Here is a 17,814-nt window from a genome sequence, read left to right as displayed (position 1 = left end):
CAATGAAATAAATTACTGCAGCCTTTCATTAAAATATTCAAACACCTACCTTAGTTTTAGAAGTAGGAAGTCCATCCCCAGAGATCTGCTGGATATAGTTGCTGGATGGAGGTAGTCCAGCAGGGCCCTTCAGGCCCACGCCAATTTGAGGAAGTCCTGCAGTCAGACCCTGGTCCATAACAGTACTTCCCTTAGGATTCAGCTTAGTCTTGGTAGTCTGTGTGGGACCCTGGGAAGCTTCAGATGCACCTTTGTCCTTCTTGAGGTATTTTTCTAAGTGATCAGGCAGCTTTATCTCTGAGAACGAGGGAAGAGGAGGAGGAGAGGAGGGGCTGTCACTCGCTGAGTCACTAGCTGCACCTATACCCACACCCACAAGTGGGCCTGGATCCATACCTTTCACACCCGCCTTATCTGTCCCTATGCCAAGCAGAGGTGGATGAACAATTCCCTGTTTCCCAAGGGAAGGGAGGTCCTGTTGTTGGCTGGATGGAAGCGTGCCATTTGGAGCTGAGGTAGTTTCCTCTTTGGCCTTCCTGGAGGACCTAGGTGAACTCAGTAGGCTAGAGAGGATGGACATCCTTCCTAGTCGCGATGTGAGCTTCCCAGGCTCTTCTCCGTTGTTTTGTACCTCTTCCTTTCCTGCTTCAACTTTTGCCTCCTCTTCGACTTTGTAAGTGAGACCTTTTTCTGTACCTGCACATTTTGCCAAGCTCTTTCCTTCCCTGCCAGCGGCCTTTTGTTTTATCACCATAGCTGGTGAAGGATCCCTAAAACCTTTGTCATTTTTCCTCAAACCAAAGCGGAATTCTTCTGGGTCAAATGTTTTCTCAAAACGGTCCTCCTTGATGGCGGGCATGGCAAAAGGTGGAGACGGGGTTTTCATATGACTGTGCTTCTTTGGAGGTAGTGAGAAAGGAATGCCACCTTCTTTAATGCTCCTGATGAAATTGTCAAAGTCATCAGACTCTAGGGTTTCATCCACGCTGGCTGTGGCACTTGGTCTTCTTTTGTGTTCCTTCTTCTGAGGATGTTTTGGACCATGTTCCACGTCTAACCAGCTAGATGGAGATTCGCTCTTCAGCGGAAGAGTCTGAGGTGGAGTAGATGGTTTCACTGAAGCAGGAAGAGACAAACTGGCATTGGGTGTTGTCTTTGAAGGCTTTGGTACATCACCGAGGATCAGGATATTCTTTTCTCTTGGAGACTGCGGGTCTTCTTTTGAGCCTCTTTGTGTAGCAACAGTCCCTGTTGATGACTCATTTGTTTTCGCCTCTTCTCTGCTATCTTCATTCCTCTTCTGACCTTCAATGCTAATTACTTTTAGCTCTTGTTTTGAGTCTGTCTTGTGAAATACGCTTTTATCTGAAACAACAATGGGTTTGTTCTCTTGTTCTGAACCTTTTTCCTTCCTCACTGCATCTTTTATGACAATGGATTTTGATTCCTGTTTGGTGTCTATCTTTGATGCCTTCATCTGCTGATCTTCTTGCTTTGTCTCTTTATTTCCATCATCCACAACACCTTCTTTGATGAGGATCTTATGTTCCTGTTTCACATCAGTCATAGTGACTGCATTTTCAGGTGTGCCAACACTTGATTTTTCAGGTAATTTGGTGTCTTTTCTCTTCTCCTCCAGAGCTTTTGTGCCTACTGTCTCTGGTTCTGAGTTAGAATTTGGACGTTTGGATTCTGTTGAGTGATCAGTGTTTTTCTCTGGCTTTGTAACCTTCTCATTTTGGTCTTTAATAATTATGGACTTGAGCTCCTTTTTGGTGCTGATTTCATTGTCAGTTGATGTCGTCATCTGCTGATCCGCTTGCTTTGTGTCTTTATCTCCACTCTCTGCATATTCTTTCAAAAAGATCTTAGATTCCTTTTTTGTATCGACTACAGTGACTGCATCAGGGAGTACACTAATTTTTTCTGCTTGTTCTTTCTCTCTCCGCTTCTCCTCTGGAGCTTTTGTGCTTACTGTCTCTGGTTCCTGTTCTGAGTTTGAATTTGGACGTTTGGATTGTGTTGATTGATCAGTGTTTTTCTCTGGCTTTGTAACCTCCTTCTCATCTTGGTCTTTAATAATTATGGACTTGAGGTCCATTTTGGTGCTAACTTCAGAGTCACTTTTTTCCACTGCAGTCACATTCACCAAACTCGCCACCGATGACTCCTTTGTTTTAGTCACTTCTTTGGTACCTTCAAATTTCTGAGCTTTAGTGCTTACAGATTTTGGTTCTTGAGTTGACTCCATCTGTGAAATTAGGCTCTCCTTTAAAACTACATTGAGTTTGTCCTCTTGTTTTGCGATTCTGTCTTTCACCTTCTCATCTTTTGTGAAAATTTGTTTTGATTCCTGTTTAGTGTTCATCATTGATGTCTGCATCTGCTGATCCGCTTGCTTTGTGTCTTTATCTCCACTCTCTGCATATTCTTTCAAAAAGATCTTCGATTCCTTTTTTGTATCGACTACAGTGACTGCATCAGGGAGTACACTCAATTTTTCTGCTTGTTCTTTCTCTCTCCTCTTCTCTTCTGGAGCTTTTGTGCTTACTGTCTCTGGTTCCTGTACCAAGTTAGAATTTGGACTTTTGGATTCTGTTGATTGATCAGTGTTTTTCTCTGGCTTTGTAACTTCCTTCTCATCTTGGTCTTTAATAATTATGGACTTTTTGGTGCTAACTTTAGAGTCAGTTTTCTCCACTGCAGTCACATTCACCAAACTCGTCATCGATGACTTCTTTGTCTTAGTCTCTTCTTTGGTACCTTCATCATTCTGAGCTTTAGTGTGTCCAGCTTTTGGTTCTTGAGTTGACGCCATCTGTGAAATTAGGCTCTCCTTTAAAACTACATTGTGTTTGTCCTCTTGTTTTGCGACGCTGTCTTTCACCTTCTCATCTTTTGTGAAAGTTTGTTTGGGTTCCTGTTTAGTGTTCATCATTGATGTCTTCATCTGCTGATCGGCTTGCTTTGTCTCTTTATCTCCACTCTCTGCAAAGATCTTAGATTCCTTTTTGGTATCGACCACAGAGACTGCATTTTCAGGGAGTACACTTAATATTTCTGCTTGTTCTGCCTCTCTCCACTTCTCTTCTGGAGCTTTTGTGCCTACAGTCTTTGGTTCCTGTTCTGAATCAGGCTGAAGATGCTTTGCCTCTGTTGAAGGTTTCTCTGGTTTTGTAACGCCTTTCTCTACTTCATCTTTGAAGATTATGGACTTGAGCTCCTCTTTGCAACTGGTCTTTGAGTCAGTGCTTTCCACTCCTGCTTCATTCAGCTTTTCATTTTGTTTTGTGCCTTTCTCCAGTCTCTTAAGTTCTTCTGCCAAATTCTGTCTGACTAAAAGAGGCTCTTTGTCCAGCTGATTCTCAACATTCTCAGCAGATTTCACAACAATCACAGTCTCTGTTTGCATATCCGAGGCCTTTTCTGGTTTCCTGTCAATCTCCTCTTTGCCTTCTCTCTGTTCCTCACTGGTTTTCACTGAATCCTTGGCTAGATTAGGGGACAAACTATCATCCGCTAGACCAGTTAAAGTTGGCTCTTCTGCCTTGGCCAGGTTAGCATCAACTGAGGCCGCAGTGGGTGTGACTGTAGTTGAATTTTTCCCATCAGTATCTTGTTCTTTTAATTCCGTTAATTCAGCAGGCAGATTACTTTTGCTAATCTCTTCTTCTTTTGATATGACCTCATCTGCTGCTTTCAGGGAGGCATTACTGGGCACAACACTTTTCTGATTAGAGTGGGTCTTGATGTCACGGTGAATGTTGTCAGTCACCACAGGTTTAGCTGACGTAACCATTAAATCCTGATGAGAAGGTATAATGTCCCGGGCTAACACAATACGGTTTGGCTCTGAAAGACTTTTCTCCTGGATTGAATCTGGGTTTATGTTACTTATTGGCTGGCTTATCTCTGACATGGGTTTGTCATTTACTTTGACTTGAGAAGATTCTGGCGGTAATATTGTTTGTGGTTCCTGTGTGGTGACGTCACTTTCAATGTGTGATGCATTTGCAGGTGGAGACTCAGATTCTGTTTGTACTTTGGCCTCATGCTCTCTTCCTTGGCTATCTGTCTCAGCATTGCTTGCTTCAGTGACTGGTAATTGAGCTCCAATTGTTTTTACAACTTCACTGCTAGGCACTGCCTCAGGTGTAGGGTCCGTTACTGGTGTAGCTTTTACCTGAGAGTTTGTTGTAATAACTGCGTCATCGCCTTCAGCTGTAGGACTGGTTATGTTCTTCACTAATTCACTTGTCTCTATGGCTGCCAGTTTGTCTGTCTTGATTTCACAGCTACTGGACTGGTCATCTATTTTTGTAATTTGTTTTTCTTCCACTGCTGAGCTGACCAGTAATATATCTCTATGCACAGACTTAGAATCAAACTGAGATGATAATCTATCATCAGTGGTCTTATCCTTCACTGGGTCTTGTGGCTCAGTGTCTACCGCCACAGTATTTTCAGACACTTTGACAGCTGTCTCTGTTTTGGAGTCCTCCAGCAGAGATTTCTGTTTAGATGTGGATGTGGTTGTGGAATTCCTGGTTGGGGAATCTTGAAGTTTTCTGGAGTTAACTTTGATGGGGCTTTTCTGACGCCGCATAGGAAGCTTGCTCATAGAAGATGACGGGTCACTTGTATCCTTCACTGGACTTTTTGGGCTTTGTTTACTGGTGGCAGATAGGGTGTCACTCTGTTTTCTAAGCCTCAGTGAGCCAGCTTTCTCTCGCTTGGTGGGAGGTGGAGAGGGACAGGAGGCGGGTGTGTCGCTCTCCTCCTGACTAATGCTCCTTTTGGAGAGATGTTTGGGCAAGATTGTAGGTAGCTTACTTCCTGTTGGAAACACAACAAAACAAAATAACATCATGTAAGCTGAAAGTTATTCCTATTATCTTTGACCATTCAATCACTACAACAAAACAACTATTGCTCCGAGCTGGAGACCACAGAAAAAATATATTTAAAAAAACCTAGACAAACAAAGATAAATCTAGAGCTCCTCCACTGACAATCAATTAGAGACTGACATTAAACACTAAAATGTTTGAGCTTTGACATCCAAATGAGCTTTATTTAAGACATTAACCACAAAATGAAAACAAATTTCTCTCAATGTGAACTGTCTCTATAAAGTTGTTCTTTCAACTTTTTAAAGTTGTTTCATTCACTGTCAACAGAGGAGCCCAAGGATTTTTCTCATGACATTGTCAAGAGAGTCTAGGGACTCTTGGGATGAAAAAAACATCAGTAATCAAGACTGAACAGGATCACAGAAATAACATATATTAGCTGTTTTCTGATGGATTTTTTAGTACACATAACTGTGCTGTCTTACCCTTCTCAGGACTTTCAGGGTCGAGGGGTTGAATCTTGCCAGCAAGGCTCTCCTCGGGACTTGTAATTTCCTGCTGTTCTGGACTGGCTGGCACGGAAGACATACTGCTGATACCTGGTTCTGTCTCACCGACTGTAATCTTTTTACCATCGGTGCCACTTGTTTGAGGTATTTCATCATTCTTCTTCCTTGTAGGCGATGAAATGGGTAGCCGGCTCTTTGGTGTCACGGACACATTGCTCTCCAGATGTGCCTGTCCCTGTTTCTTGACGTCCACGGTTTCCCTGTCAGTTGTTTGGGTCACATTAATACTCCTTTCCTCATGGCTTTTCTCCAGTCCATTTACAAGTTTCACAGAGTCCTCAACAGACTTTTCTTTGGTGAGCTTTGTTATTGTCCTGGATGGTGCTTTTGTGGGGGAAATTTCCCCTGACGGAGCTTTTTCCCCTTTACCTTCCTCAAAACTAGATTTCCTGCCAACTTTGGTTGTAGCAGCTGTATATTTCCATAACAGTTCTTTGGGTTTAGCTGGTCTCTGTGGTTTGGAACTGACCATTGACCCAGAGACATCAGCCACTGAGGGTTTATCTGGTGTCACTGGTGATTTTAAGTCCGTATCTGATGTTGATTTTTTGGGGATTCTAGACTTAGAGCTGGTTGTGCCTGAAGGACCGCTGGTGCTACCTGGAGTGGCTTGGTCTTTTAACGTGGGTGACACAGAAATTGTTTTCTCATCCCTATGTTCCTTTTGTGATGGGACATCACCGGAAGCCTCCACTTTCGTGCTCTCTATGGAACCCTTCCCCTTTGCTGTGACATTTTTGGCCTTGCTTCCAACTGTTGAAGACGGGCTCTTTGTTCCACCTGCTGTGGTTAGCCTAATCTCTGCTACTGATTTAACTCCTCGTTTAGGAGGTGCGGCCTGGTTAGTCCCTTGGCCCCTCATCCCCGACCCCCCAGCTTGTGGCTTTGGTCTGTGCATGTCTGAGGTTGCAGACGTGTCATCGAGGTCAGAGGCCTCCGGGTCTGTCTTTGGTGAAATTTGTTTAGCTAAAGGCACATGAGTGTTTGTGTCAGAGTCTGTAATATCATCTGTTGTTGTGATAGGCTCATGTTTGGCTTCCTTGGTCGCTGCATTGATGTTTTCGAGGCTTGGTGGTCTGAGGAGAGAGAGAGAGGGAGAGAGAGAGAGAGAGAGAGAGAGAGAGGGAGAGAGAGAGAGAGAGAGAGAGAAAGAGAGAGAGAGAGAGAGAGAGAGAGAGAGAGAGAAAGAAACAAAGTGAGAGTGGGACGGAGACAGATAAATACTAATTAACTTTAATGCCATTACAATCATTCAGTTATTGCAAACACTGTTACCAGAAAAATCTTTAGTGTAACCAAATTTCAGTAGGACATACCTGAGGTAAAATGAAATGCATTCTTTAAATAAGGAACAAGGAACATGTTTAAAATAACAATCACCTGTCGCAACAAAAACATCTATAGGCAAGTAAAAATAAAGTAAATCTACCTTCACATTCACACTTACGTGAAAGTCTTAAGTGAAAAAGGGAATTTAAACTTGAGAACTTTCTTTCAATTTCAAGGGCAGCTCCCCTTCTTAAAATGTTTGACCTATGTGAAATTAACAGTTGAAAATCTGTGCTCAGTCAAAAACTTCAGCTATGCAAAAGCAATACCCTGCAGTAGTTACGGAGCTATAACTCAATCCTAGTGTCCAAAGAAATTCTTGGCATTTTACAGGTATGTACATGACCTGCAGTTATCTTAGCTATTTTAATAGATAGCAGTACAGTGCACATTCACTGTAGAGGAGAAAGGTTACTTACTCATACACTTTTATGTTTCAAAAGTTCTGAAGATATATAAACCACTATCCATTCTATATCCTTTCAAGAGCCGTATCCGTATGTGTGCCATACCTTATTCATATCAGTATGGGTCTAAATGTATTCATGAAGCCCTAAAGTCAAACAAGGTGTGCAGGCAGCAGTCACCAGTTGCCCATCCAGTTCTGTAATGACTAACTAATACAGGCTGTGACACCATATGTAAACACAGCAAGGGTGACCTTGATTTGAGTTGAAATTGAAACAAAAGTAATCACGGCAGTGACAAAGTTATGACTTGATTTATTGTGTACTAATGAAATTATTGACCATTATGGAATTTTACTGTAAGTGTAACCTATGGCGCATACATTTGTCATCGGTGCTGTATAATTAAATGTGCTATAAATGAATATTTCAGTGACTCAGTGCAGTTTCAGCTTGTATTGTTCTCCTCTGATACAATGGGGCATGGGAACTCAGAGCTCAGGTTGCATCCAGGCCTCTCTCTCTCTTTCTCTCTCTCTCTCTGTCTGTCTGTCTGTTTCTCTCTCTCTCTCGGGATCAAAGCGGCTGTTACACAATAACCGCAGAAAATTTAAAAAGACAGATACTCACAATTTCACCTCCGTTGTTTCGGAAGTCTTTGAAGTCGAGTCCCTGCTGAACTCCGGATGTCTCTCCGCTTGCTCGCTCACGTCCGAACTTGGCTTCTGGGCAGAAACCTTGTGCTTCGAAGGCAGTTTCACAGTCTTGCGCGTTACACGAATTTCTTGGCTGTCCTGAACACGACTCTTACTTGAGTCTGTGCCAACGTCAGGCTGCTCTGGCTGGGTCGAGTTTGTTTGGAACTCCCCTGAGATGGGTGCCAAGGAAACGGCTGATTCTGGCTCCCTGCCACTGGACGCCAAAGTCTCTGAGGGGGTAGAGGGGCTGTCTGGAGCGCCCTGAGTAAACGAGTCCTCCACGGGAATCACTGTGACGGGTATGGCCAGCACAGGAGGCGAGTCCGCTCTGAAGCCCTCCTCCCTCTCTTTCATTACATCCCTGTCATTCTCCCCCTCCCTCTCCCTCTCCCCCTCCCTCTCCCTCTCCCTCTCCCACTCCTCCTCCTCTCCCAGGTGTGTTTCCACCCATATGGCTTTGTGGAGCTGGACAGGAGAAGCGCTCCTGGGTGCTTCCGCTCTCTCAGGTGAGGGGCGCCCTGCGGTGGTCGCGGTTTCCTCGGACGGGCCGCTGGTGGATCTCTGAGCCCTTCCCCTGGCTCCTGAGTTTCTCCTCTCCATGTCTAGAGAGTCTCCAGCATCCTGCGGAGGCTCGATGGGATCTGAGGTGGACGAAGAACGAGAACCGGTGTCTAAAGTTACTCCCAACGTCCCTCCACTTTTTAGAGAGGTCTTTTTGGACTCAAAGCTTATAGAGGTTAGGTTAGGAGACTTTGGGGCCTCGGATTTCTTGGATAGGGCGATTTCAAATGAGCGCAGGGTGGTGTGGCCCACTGTAAGGTCCCCACTCGACCCCTCTGCGTTCTTCATGATGGTCTCTTCCAGATGGACCTGCAGCCTCTTGCTTACCTCCACCACCACCGATTCCGTTAAGCCTGGTTCCGAGCTGAAATCGGCATTCGGATATGCGGAAGCTGCGGAAGCTGCAAGGTCAGAAGGGGTGGGAGTCACATTCCCAGAATTCCTCTCACCGCTGGCTGTGCTCACCCTGCACACATGCACCTCCCTCACACTGCCTCGGCCACTGCTGTCGCTGTCCGCGAACGGAAGCACTCCTTCATCTGTCAACAGGCTTGTGGCACTGGGGCTGGGGCTGCTACCATGCTCCGGCACCTCCGGCCCGGTTGCCTCGCTGTCTTTTCGGGAAGGAGTTGGGGTCTTCAGCCCGTCTTCCTCTGGGGCTTGGGGAGAACGCGGGGACAGCGGGGAGGCCGGGGAACTTGCAGAACTTCCATCGTTGGAGGCGTCTGACAGCTGCCTGCTCTGGCTCCTCTTTCTCTTGGTATTGAAGAAGCTGCTGATACGATCAAACACTCCCTTCTTCTCATCCGAGCTCTGAAAGAGGACAGACAGAAAGATAAATATTCAGGTGGGGAGAGCAGATGGCACACCCGTTGTTTTTGGCTCGGCTCAAATAGAAAGTAGAACACGAATGCTGGAAGCTATGCTCTTCAACAGGAATCTCACTGAAAGCCAGGCAAGAAAAACAGCTAACAAACTGATGCGGTTTCTTCCGAGGCACGCTTTAAATGAGATATCTTCGTGTCTATTCCTTACAAAAAAGATTTGGTAAATTATGTTAAAAATCTGTACAGTCAAGTCAAACATAGACCAAACATGCTGATGGCAGACTCCCTGGTGCAAAAACAACACGGTGGGAAAATGATCAGGCTGGAGAACCGGTGGAATGGAGATATAAAATTTCAGTGATGCCCAGCTCAAGAGTCAGTTACCACAGGTATTCACATGAACAGAAGAGAATGAAGGCCAACAGGAAAGACTTGGTCCAGGGGTCCAGGTGGCAAACACTGTATACACAGTATAGTATTACTGAATGTTGGAGCGGTGTACAATGTTAAACAACAGCAGTTTCCAAATACTTGTCTTTCTGCTTGTACGGTCAAACAAAGTTCTCTATTTACAGTATTAACTCTGTCCAGTCAAATTTAACCACAGTTTAGAATGGGACTGGAAACTTTAACTCAACATCCCAGACAGCAAGGAAGCAGTCACCCAATAGGAAAACCATCCACTTGACACAAAGAAGAAAAGGAAAACACTATGTCTGCATGTTACACACCTCGCAAACCGTGGCTGTCTGTAGTCACAGAAGAACTATAGATCACGACATAAAAACACAGTTACATACCATTTTGACTTGTTGAATTCCTTTGGAGTGCTACATCCAATTTAACATAGACCGCAAAAAATAGTAGGCGAAAGAAGTTAATGTTTACGTTTTGTAGATTGACCCTTAAACTAGATGATCGCGAAAACTGCTCATAAAGTTGAAAGCGTGAAACACCGGTGTCCTACTTCTGAACGAACGAACAGTCAATCCTCTCACAAACAGACGGGCAGCGTCGTCCGCATCTACTTGTGTGTGTGTCTAGTGTTAAGAGGCCCGGCTTCTGAACAAAGTGTCTAACTGGAGGGCATGACTCCATTTGCATCACAGCTGCAGTGTGGAAAAAAAATATTGTGAAAGAGCTTTCACATGGCAAACAACCCACATGAATTCACCATCCAGAGAAATAGTAAGGGCGTGGATGGACCTGCCAAAGAAAAACCCCACCCTTCCTCATACTAAACCTGAGCAAATCAATAGGCTTTTATTATCTACAGTGCCCCTAGGTAGGAGGGATACAGCTTGTGTCAGATAAGAGCAATAAACGGATCATTCATGTTTGAACTATACAATAAAAGGAGCCAAGGTATTGCCATGATACATTACTATAAGAGTAAGATCAGTACTGTTACTTTGACCAATTTGTGCAATCTGATTTATCTTTATCCACAATCGCCAAAGGAGGAGGTTATTTCCCAGGTGCTCTGTCAGTAAAACACGAGTATTTCAGTTTCCCTACACAGAACACTTTGCAAACAGCCAGTTTTTCCACCATAAAATCCTGTTTCAACACACTTCATTCCTTTGTTTTCCAACAGCCACATAATTCCACTGAGCAAACAACAGGTAAAGACACACAGCTTGTGGCTGGGCTTTCCAGTTCATTTCTAAACAGACAGAAATGCAAGGACCCTACTCAATGAACACAGCAAAAACGGGTAAAAACAAGTCGATCCACTGTTGTTTCTGCGGTGATATATTGTCAAAACTGTCATACCTCCGAGATGTTTCGATTCAATCACAATCCCACGGTGTTGAAACGACAGAAAGGAAATAAACAAAGAGCATAAACTATATTTCTTGTGTCCAGTAGATGTTACAACCTTGAATGACTACCTACTGTTCCTGTGTGCATAAAGCTACTAGCACAAGCTATCCACTAAGCATTTCCCTAGTAGTTACTCACAGGTGACATTGTCAGGTAGGTGGAGATACAGTACCATATCTGTGTGTATTACGGTCCACTTCCTTATCTGTCAGCCTCAGATGATAACAAAGATCACAGGCACGAAACCTCACACAGAGGAGTACACACTCGTACACAAAATAATGTTAATTATAATCAAATACTGTGGTGTACTGGAGCTTTCAGACTGAGTAAACAAAAGGGGGTTATGCTTTTTCATCTCTCAGTTTCTCATTATGAAAGATAAAAGTCAGACTCATTGGTATACACTCTAAATATGACCTGCTTGATTCCTGAAATTTCATAACTTTTCATAACAAATATGAAAGGTGATTGTTATTTCCAACTCCTACACTAATACCGTGCAGAGCCGGTTTGACGAGTTTGAGTCTATGGAAAACAGCCTAGGGACAATTAGATCCCATAGGATAATTACCCACATTAAATCATCCACATGATATGTGTGTCAACTTATCTTAAAGGGGAAGACTACTGACTTCCAGCCCAGAAATATGTTATTTCTAAGTCGGTTTAGTCTGTATCAGTGAGCGTTCACCACTGTCCCCTACAGGCAGAAATGAGAGAGAACAGCTTGAAATGGTTCAAGTCTGAATCTGTGATGTCACGCAGCTGTGCAGCTCCACAGGGAATGAACTGGAAAGGAGAGGTAGCACCCAGTGGCAGCACCCAGGAGGATTTTCAAAGTTCTAGTTCTAGTACAGGTAGAGTCTAGTGGTTCTCTCATTGCTAACTGGGAAAGAGCATTAAATAGTCACAAATACTAAATACAACGCCCTGAATGATTGAGAACATATCACTGTTGTCATGCGGAAACCTCGTAATTCCAGTTTTAGTCAGTTCCATGTTTCCACTTCTATTGAAGGATTACATGGTTCCTCTATGGGTTGAGAAAATTCTACCATCCTTGAGCTTATAAAACCCTGTCCAACCCCATTGGATAAATTCAAAATGCATGGTGGTCAAGCTAAAAACAAGGCTGCTTTTCTCAGCTCCTGCAAAGTTTTTGAGATACAAGGTTTTCACCCAACAGTGGCAATATGGAAATGTGAAAGGGGGGACAGTGAGCGCTTTAACATGACAAATAAAGTTCCCTGCTCTCACGAATTGATCGAACCTCAGTGAGGCACTGAGTCATAAGAGCCACAAGAGTTGAAGGCGTTGCACCACTAACTGATTAATTGTCCCCTTTATTTTGCTATTTAACCATGCAGAGGACATCTTCGGACGGATGGACTTTGTACTAATTCATTGCTTGATTTTGATAAAATGAATCATCCTTAAAAGCTATTTCAAGCAATCAGCAATCTGATTAAAAGAAGTAGATGCTGTAAACCTTTCTAGTTAACATAAAAACAACCACAATTACGCTGCAGACACTTTTAAAAAATATATATAAATAGGTGGTTACTTGTTGCATTACTCATATTTGAAAGGAACAAGGCATTTAAATTGAATTAAAATAATGGGTGATGCTTGTTGACAATAACAACACTATTCAATTCACAAGTATGCAAATTGGAATAAATTGTTCAACTGCATAATATATAGACTGTGAAACTACAGTACTACTACTGCAATGATAAGCAGGTAGTAATCGATAACAGCTCACATTTTGAGTGAAACCTTCCCAGCGCTGATTATAAATGTGAAAACACACTTTTGGGTGTGAAGAAGACTGACCTTGAAGAATTTTGAGGGCGAGGTGGGGCTGTTCGGCTGAGCCATGTCCATGCTGATCACAGAGCCGGTGTCATGAGGGTCCCAGTCTGATTCTGTCCGGAAACTGCACTCTGTGGACACACTCATCTGGTCATAGCTCCTGGTGGAGAGAGGCAGGAAATGGAGAGAGGGAGAAGAGAAGGGGAAGGGGGGCTGTTATGTCATCAGCCTTTGTTTCCCATCTCAATGTTATGTTATTATTATGTTATGCAATATCCAAACCGCTCATAACAAAACCTGCGCCAAAGCCTTTATGGACATCTCTTGGAAAATATTTTTTTTTTCAATTTAGTTGTTCATTTGTCAATTTTACATCAAAGTAAGTACATGCATCTAACATAGTTTCTTTGTCATGTTCCTCATGAGCAAAATGCAAATAAAGCCTCAAAACCCAAACGCTTCCTGCTCCAGTGTGAGGCTGGGTGTGTTTTTGTTCCTAGGTGCACCGACACCTCTAGCTGTTCTTAGGTGCATTGACACTTTCCACTCCGTCTTTGTTTTCGGTCGGTAAAAACAACCGGAGGAGGGAGAAAATGCTGGTCAGACAGCATTCACCCCGCAGCGGCAAAACCATGAGTAACGCCTACGTGCCGCTCAGTTAGAGTGCCAGCGAGCATTCTGGGACACGCGTGCGACATCAGGAGGCCCATCTATTTCCGGGAGGGCCGGTTTTCCGTCACTGCAGCCAAAGTTATTCAGCTGACTCCGAGCATTAAATCACACACCCAACCTGGCATCAAGACTCCTTCATAGCAGAATGGCAGACAGCTTTCTACCAAGAACAAACACTAGACGTGCGCTACATTTGTACTTTAAGGAATGCTGTACTGTAGCGAGTGAAGTCATATGACACAGAGCTGCAGGTTCAGTGTTTATATTCACAACAAAGGGATCAAGTGCAGGAACGTGGCAGCCTCTCCGTTTGATATCATTAACTGCACCGTGATAATGCATCATGCAACATATCCAGGTTTCAGCACTCGCTTTTGTCAGTTCAACAACACTGCGTGCGTGTTGCATTGTGGGATGGGTCAGGTAGGCGAAAGGGAATGCGACCATTTTGGGCACCCAGTCCACTGGAAATCATCAAGACAGAGTATAAATTGCAATGCTGAAGGCAGAGGAAAGTTACTTAATGTTGGCACTTTTGTCCCATTTGGCAATACATTGGCCCTAACCCCAATCACTAAACCAAGACATGAGACTTTGCAATACTGTGTTTCCCCACAAGGAGGCAGTGGTAGATCACTTTTCCAGTGATGCTGACTGAGTAGGCAGACTTCGGTATAATGAGTCACAAAGTCAAGCTATTTAACAGGAATTATTGTTATGCGTACTTTGGTCTCCTTAGAGTGTGCCAAGACTTTGAAGTCAGGCTGCATTTTTAATGACTGACTGTTGTATTGACCTAGGCAAATATGCTGACTGATATGTTGATGAAGCGTGTATAACCTACTAGGACCAGATGTTTGGTATAAGAACAGACTAGGTGAATAAAGGAGAGACTTACTACATGTGAAATTATTCTGTTATACTGAGAATACAGACAAGAGTGGGTATAGAAGAGTGTAGCTGTGATAAGGAGCCTCCAATCTAAGAACACGAGATGAAGTCAGAGTTAGGATGATATGGGCCTGTCCTTGGATGGTTTTGATTAGGAACTGTCCCCATTCCCCAGAGTTATACTGTGCTTGCAAACAGTGGATGGATTGAGGAGTGTCTAGAGTCCTATCAGATGTTCTACAATATTTACATTCTTTGTGCAAGGCTGAGCTGTGGGATGAACCACGCCTGACCTAATATTATGATTCTTCCCCTGTGTTTAAGTTGCTGTTTGCTAAAATAGGCTTATCATTCTGATCTTGCTCTTAGGTAGAACTAATTAAACATCATAAAAATGAATTAATAAAGACAGGTAAATAAAATATGATTTGTTCATTGGTACACTTTTATCTATTAGGACATTCTGTTTCCTTATTATTTGTGCTCTACAAAATGTATTTCAGAAGTTATTGTCTTTGGTGTGGCAAATTGTTTTGGCTATCTGCCCTTAAAGGAAACCTCCCCCCTAAGATACAGTTACACTGTTATATATCATCAATTTGTGATAGTGATGTTTACCTTCTTGGTGTACCCTCTTTCCCTCAACCTGCCTTGTCTACTTCTACTTCAGTTAGTGATTTCCTACATTTCCTACGCGTCCAAAACACAGTATGTCTTGTGGCTGCATTGCATTCTGGTCTACTGAGGCTACTGTTGGGGAAGAAATGGTCTCTGTCTCTTCTACAATGGATTTTGTCTATGTATGATTGCTGAACTGACACCAAAACCAAACCAATGTTTACTGTTGATATTTTAGATAGTTTCTTCTTAGAAGCTTTGCACTGGAAATATGTCAACGTGACATTGCATCTATGTTTGGCCTGTTATCCATGGGACTAAGAAACATACACCACCAAACAAATAAATGGGACCAGAAATGCAAGTTACATGGCCAATAGCTGATTTTTAATAGTGTGCTTTAGGGTGGATTTTTCCTTTACCAATGTACCAATACAATGTGGAGCAGCCTATGCTTTGTTTTGTAAAGCTCTATTTAGGCGTTAATAGCTAAAAAATAAAATAACACACATGCATGCACACAAATGAAAAAAATAGTGAGCTATTGAGAAGGCCTATGGGGTTTGGAGTAGGCAAGCCTTGACCTTAACCCTTAACTTTAAGGGTAAGTTTGTACCTATGGTTTGAACATCTGCAAGGCTGAAGGCCAGGTGCCATCTTCAAATCAGTGAAAGCTCTTTATGAGGGGAAAAAGTGACCTTTCCTGTGTTAAGAAAAGTCAATCCTTGAGCCTGTACCCTTAACCTTGTTGAGTGAAATCTGTCTCCACAGCACCGTGTCGACATGCAGGCACAGACCAGCTCCAACTCGTCTGGAGCCTCTTCTCTGTTGCGCCACAGAGAAAAGCTGTGCTGTTGTAAGTGCACAATTGAGTGTTTGCTGTGTGCGTGTCTTTGATACTCCCTGGCAACTGATGTCATTGCTAAAAGATTGCTGGAGCTATAAGCTTATAACGTCTAGAAGAGAAGTGTTGTTTTCACATACTATGCAAATGGAAAAGTGGAAGGTGTGACAAACTTGAACAAAGGAAGGTTGAGCAAAGTTGAGTTGGTTGGCTATTCTTAAAACTTTACCCTTTGCACACCTTATCTAATCCTTTAAAAGGCAGCTAGCAAACAATCCCACTTTGAGACTGAGAAGGAAGATGAACAAACCTCCATGAACTTAATCCACTTCAGCGCCTCAGCCAGCCTACAGCTTGGCAACACATCATGCCGGTGGCAAGTTAATGTAGGTTATCAATATAGGCACATCCCTCACTGCGCAGGAACATAGAGACAAACAAAACAAATAGATTTCAGGCAGCTAGGCAAACCTGTAGCTACTGCATAACCTGGAACAAGGGATGGATGGGATTCAACAACTGACTCATCCACTGTTGGGGCTTATGAGGGGCATTATGACTCACTGGTGGCTGTTGACGGAAGATAGCTTGTTCTAATATAAGGAAAAGTCAGAGAGCACACTTTGGAAGGGCACTGGATTTGACTGCGGCACACAATCAGAGCAGGGTGTGATATACAGAATGTGACTGGGCTTTGCTGGACTGCTGCCCAATGTAAGGGCTAACTCCAGGGTCAAGCTAACTCCAGGGTCAAGGAAACTCCAGGGTCAAGCTAACTCCAGGGTCAAGGAAACTGGCAGTCGGTCAATAAGCTGAGGTACAATGCGGCCTAAGTAGAGGCTTTATGTCTATGGTCGACACAATAGGAAAAAGTATATCAATGTTGCGTAAAAAAGGTTGGGCCCCCTTGCCAAAAACATCAGCACTCTATTGAAAGTGCTGAGGGACTAACATGAGCCAACTGTACTCAACACATCAATGCATTAATAAAACAAACCAATGCAATGATCTGAAATGCTAATGACGTTGCAAAAATCGGCTCTAGTGTAGCTGCACACTACAAATCCAAAGCAGCTGTTATTTGTAAAAGCCACTGGGCATTTGGGAGTGCCTGGAAAAACTACTGTGGGGCCGAATGTTTGCCAGATGCTGGGTGGGTCTGGATCAACCAGTAGGATGCAGCCACTATACTTCCACTTGGACCACAGCTCAGGCCTTGTATGTGGAAATACAGCATCTGGCCATTAACAACTGGATACGATGGGGTGCAGTGGAAACAACCCCATCATGTTTGTGAATGCTTTAATGCATTTTCCCCCATGTTTCAACTGCAGACTCGGTGCATCTTTTCAAAAACTAAAACCAAACTACATAAACAACTGCGCTTATAGAGGCAACTGCATGCGTGCTCCAACTTGCCTGATGGTGAAAGTGCCATTGTTGCAATCACCCTGGGGTAGAGAGGCAGCTATGATGTCACCACAACAAGTACAAGGGTCGACAATGTTACCTGATGGCAGCTCATAATCCTGACATGTTGACTTTGGAAGGAGAGGAGAAAAACACATCTATAGCAACGTCCATCTTCTCTCTCCCTCTCTCGCTCCTCTGTCCATCTATTTCTTTTTCTCATGTTAATGCAACTGTCAAGCTACAAGATGGATTTGTGCAGGAAATGTAATGCAATATGGTGACAGGATGAGAGAAGTTTTACATTTTTCCTACATGTTCTGCATATATAAAACAAGTCTACAGAGTGTGCAAAGATAGTAATTTCTTACAAATGCAAAATGCATTATTCATTCTTGCCATAGGTATTTTTTAATAGAAATGCAAAGCGAGTGGAGAAGTTTGAAGAGCACAACTTCAATAGCGAGGTAAGGGAAGAAGAGAGCATATT

General features: G+C 43.4%; 1 protein-coding gene across 1 annotated transcript in view; it reads right to left on the bottom strand.

Annotated features, from left to right (window-relative positions):
• Nucleotides 1-17,814, bottom strand: part of crybg1a (crystallin beta-gamma domain containing 1a) — a 40,495-nt gene that overhangs the window by 12,278 nt on the left and 10,403 nt on the right. Inside the window, exons 2-5 of the mRNA XM_078289345.1 lie at nt 12,911-13,049; nt 7,789-9,230; nt 5,339-6,498; nt 50-4,836 (exon numbers count right to left, since the gene is read on the bottom strand). Of these exons, the coding sequence (XP_078145471.1) occupies nt 50-4,836; nt 5,339-6,498; nt 7,789-9,230; nt 12,911-13,049 (7,528 nt within the window). The remainder of the gene's footprint in view (nt 1-49; nt 4,837-5,338; nt 6,499-7,788; nt 9,231-12,910; nt 13,050-17,814) is intronic.

This window comes from Centroberyx gerrardi, chromosome 17 (assembly GCF_048128805.1).
Source record: "Centroberyx gerrardi isolate f3 chromosome 17, fCenGer3.hap1.cur.20231027, whole genome shotgun sequence".
NCBI classification, from domain to species: Eukaryota; Metazoa; Chordata; class Actinopteri; order Beryciformes; family Berycidae; genus Centroberyx; species Centroberyx gerrardi.
This window is presented reverse-complemented; position numbering and strand designations above follow the sequence as displayed.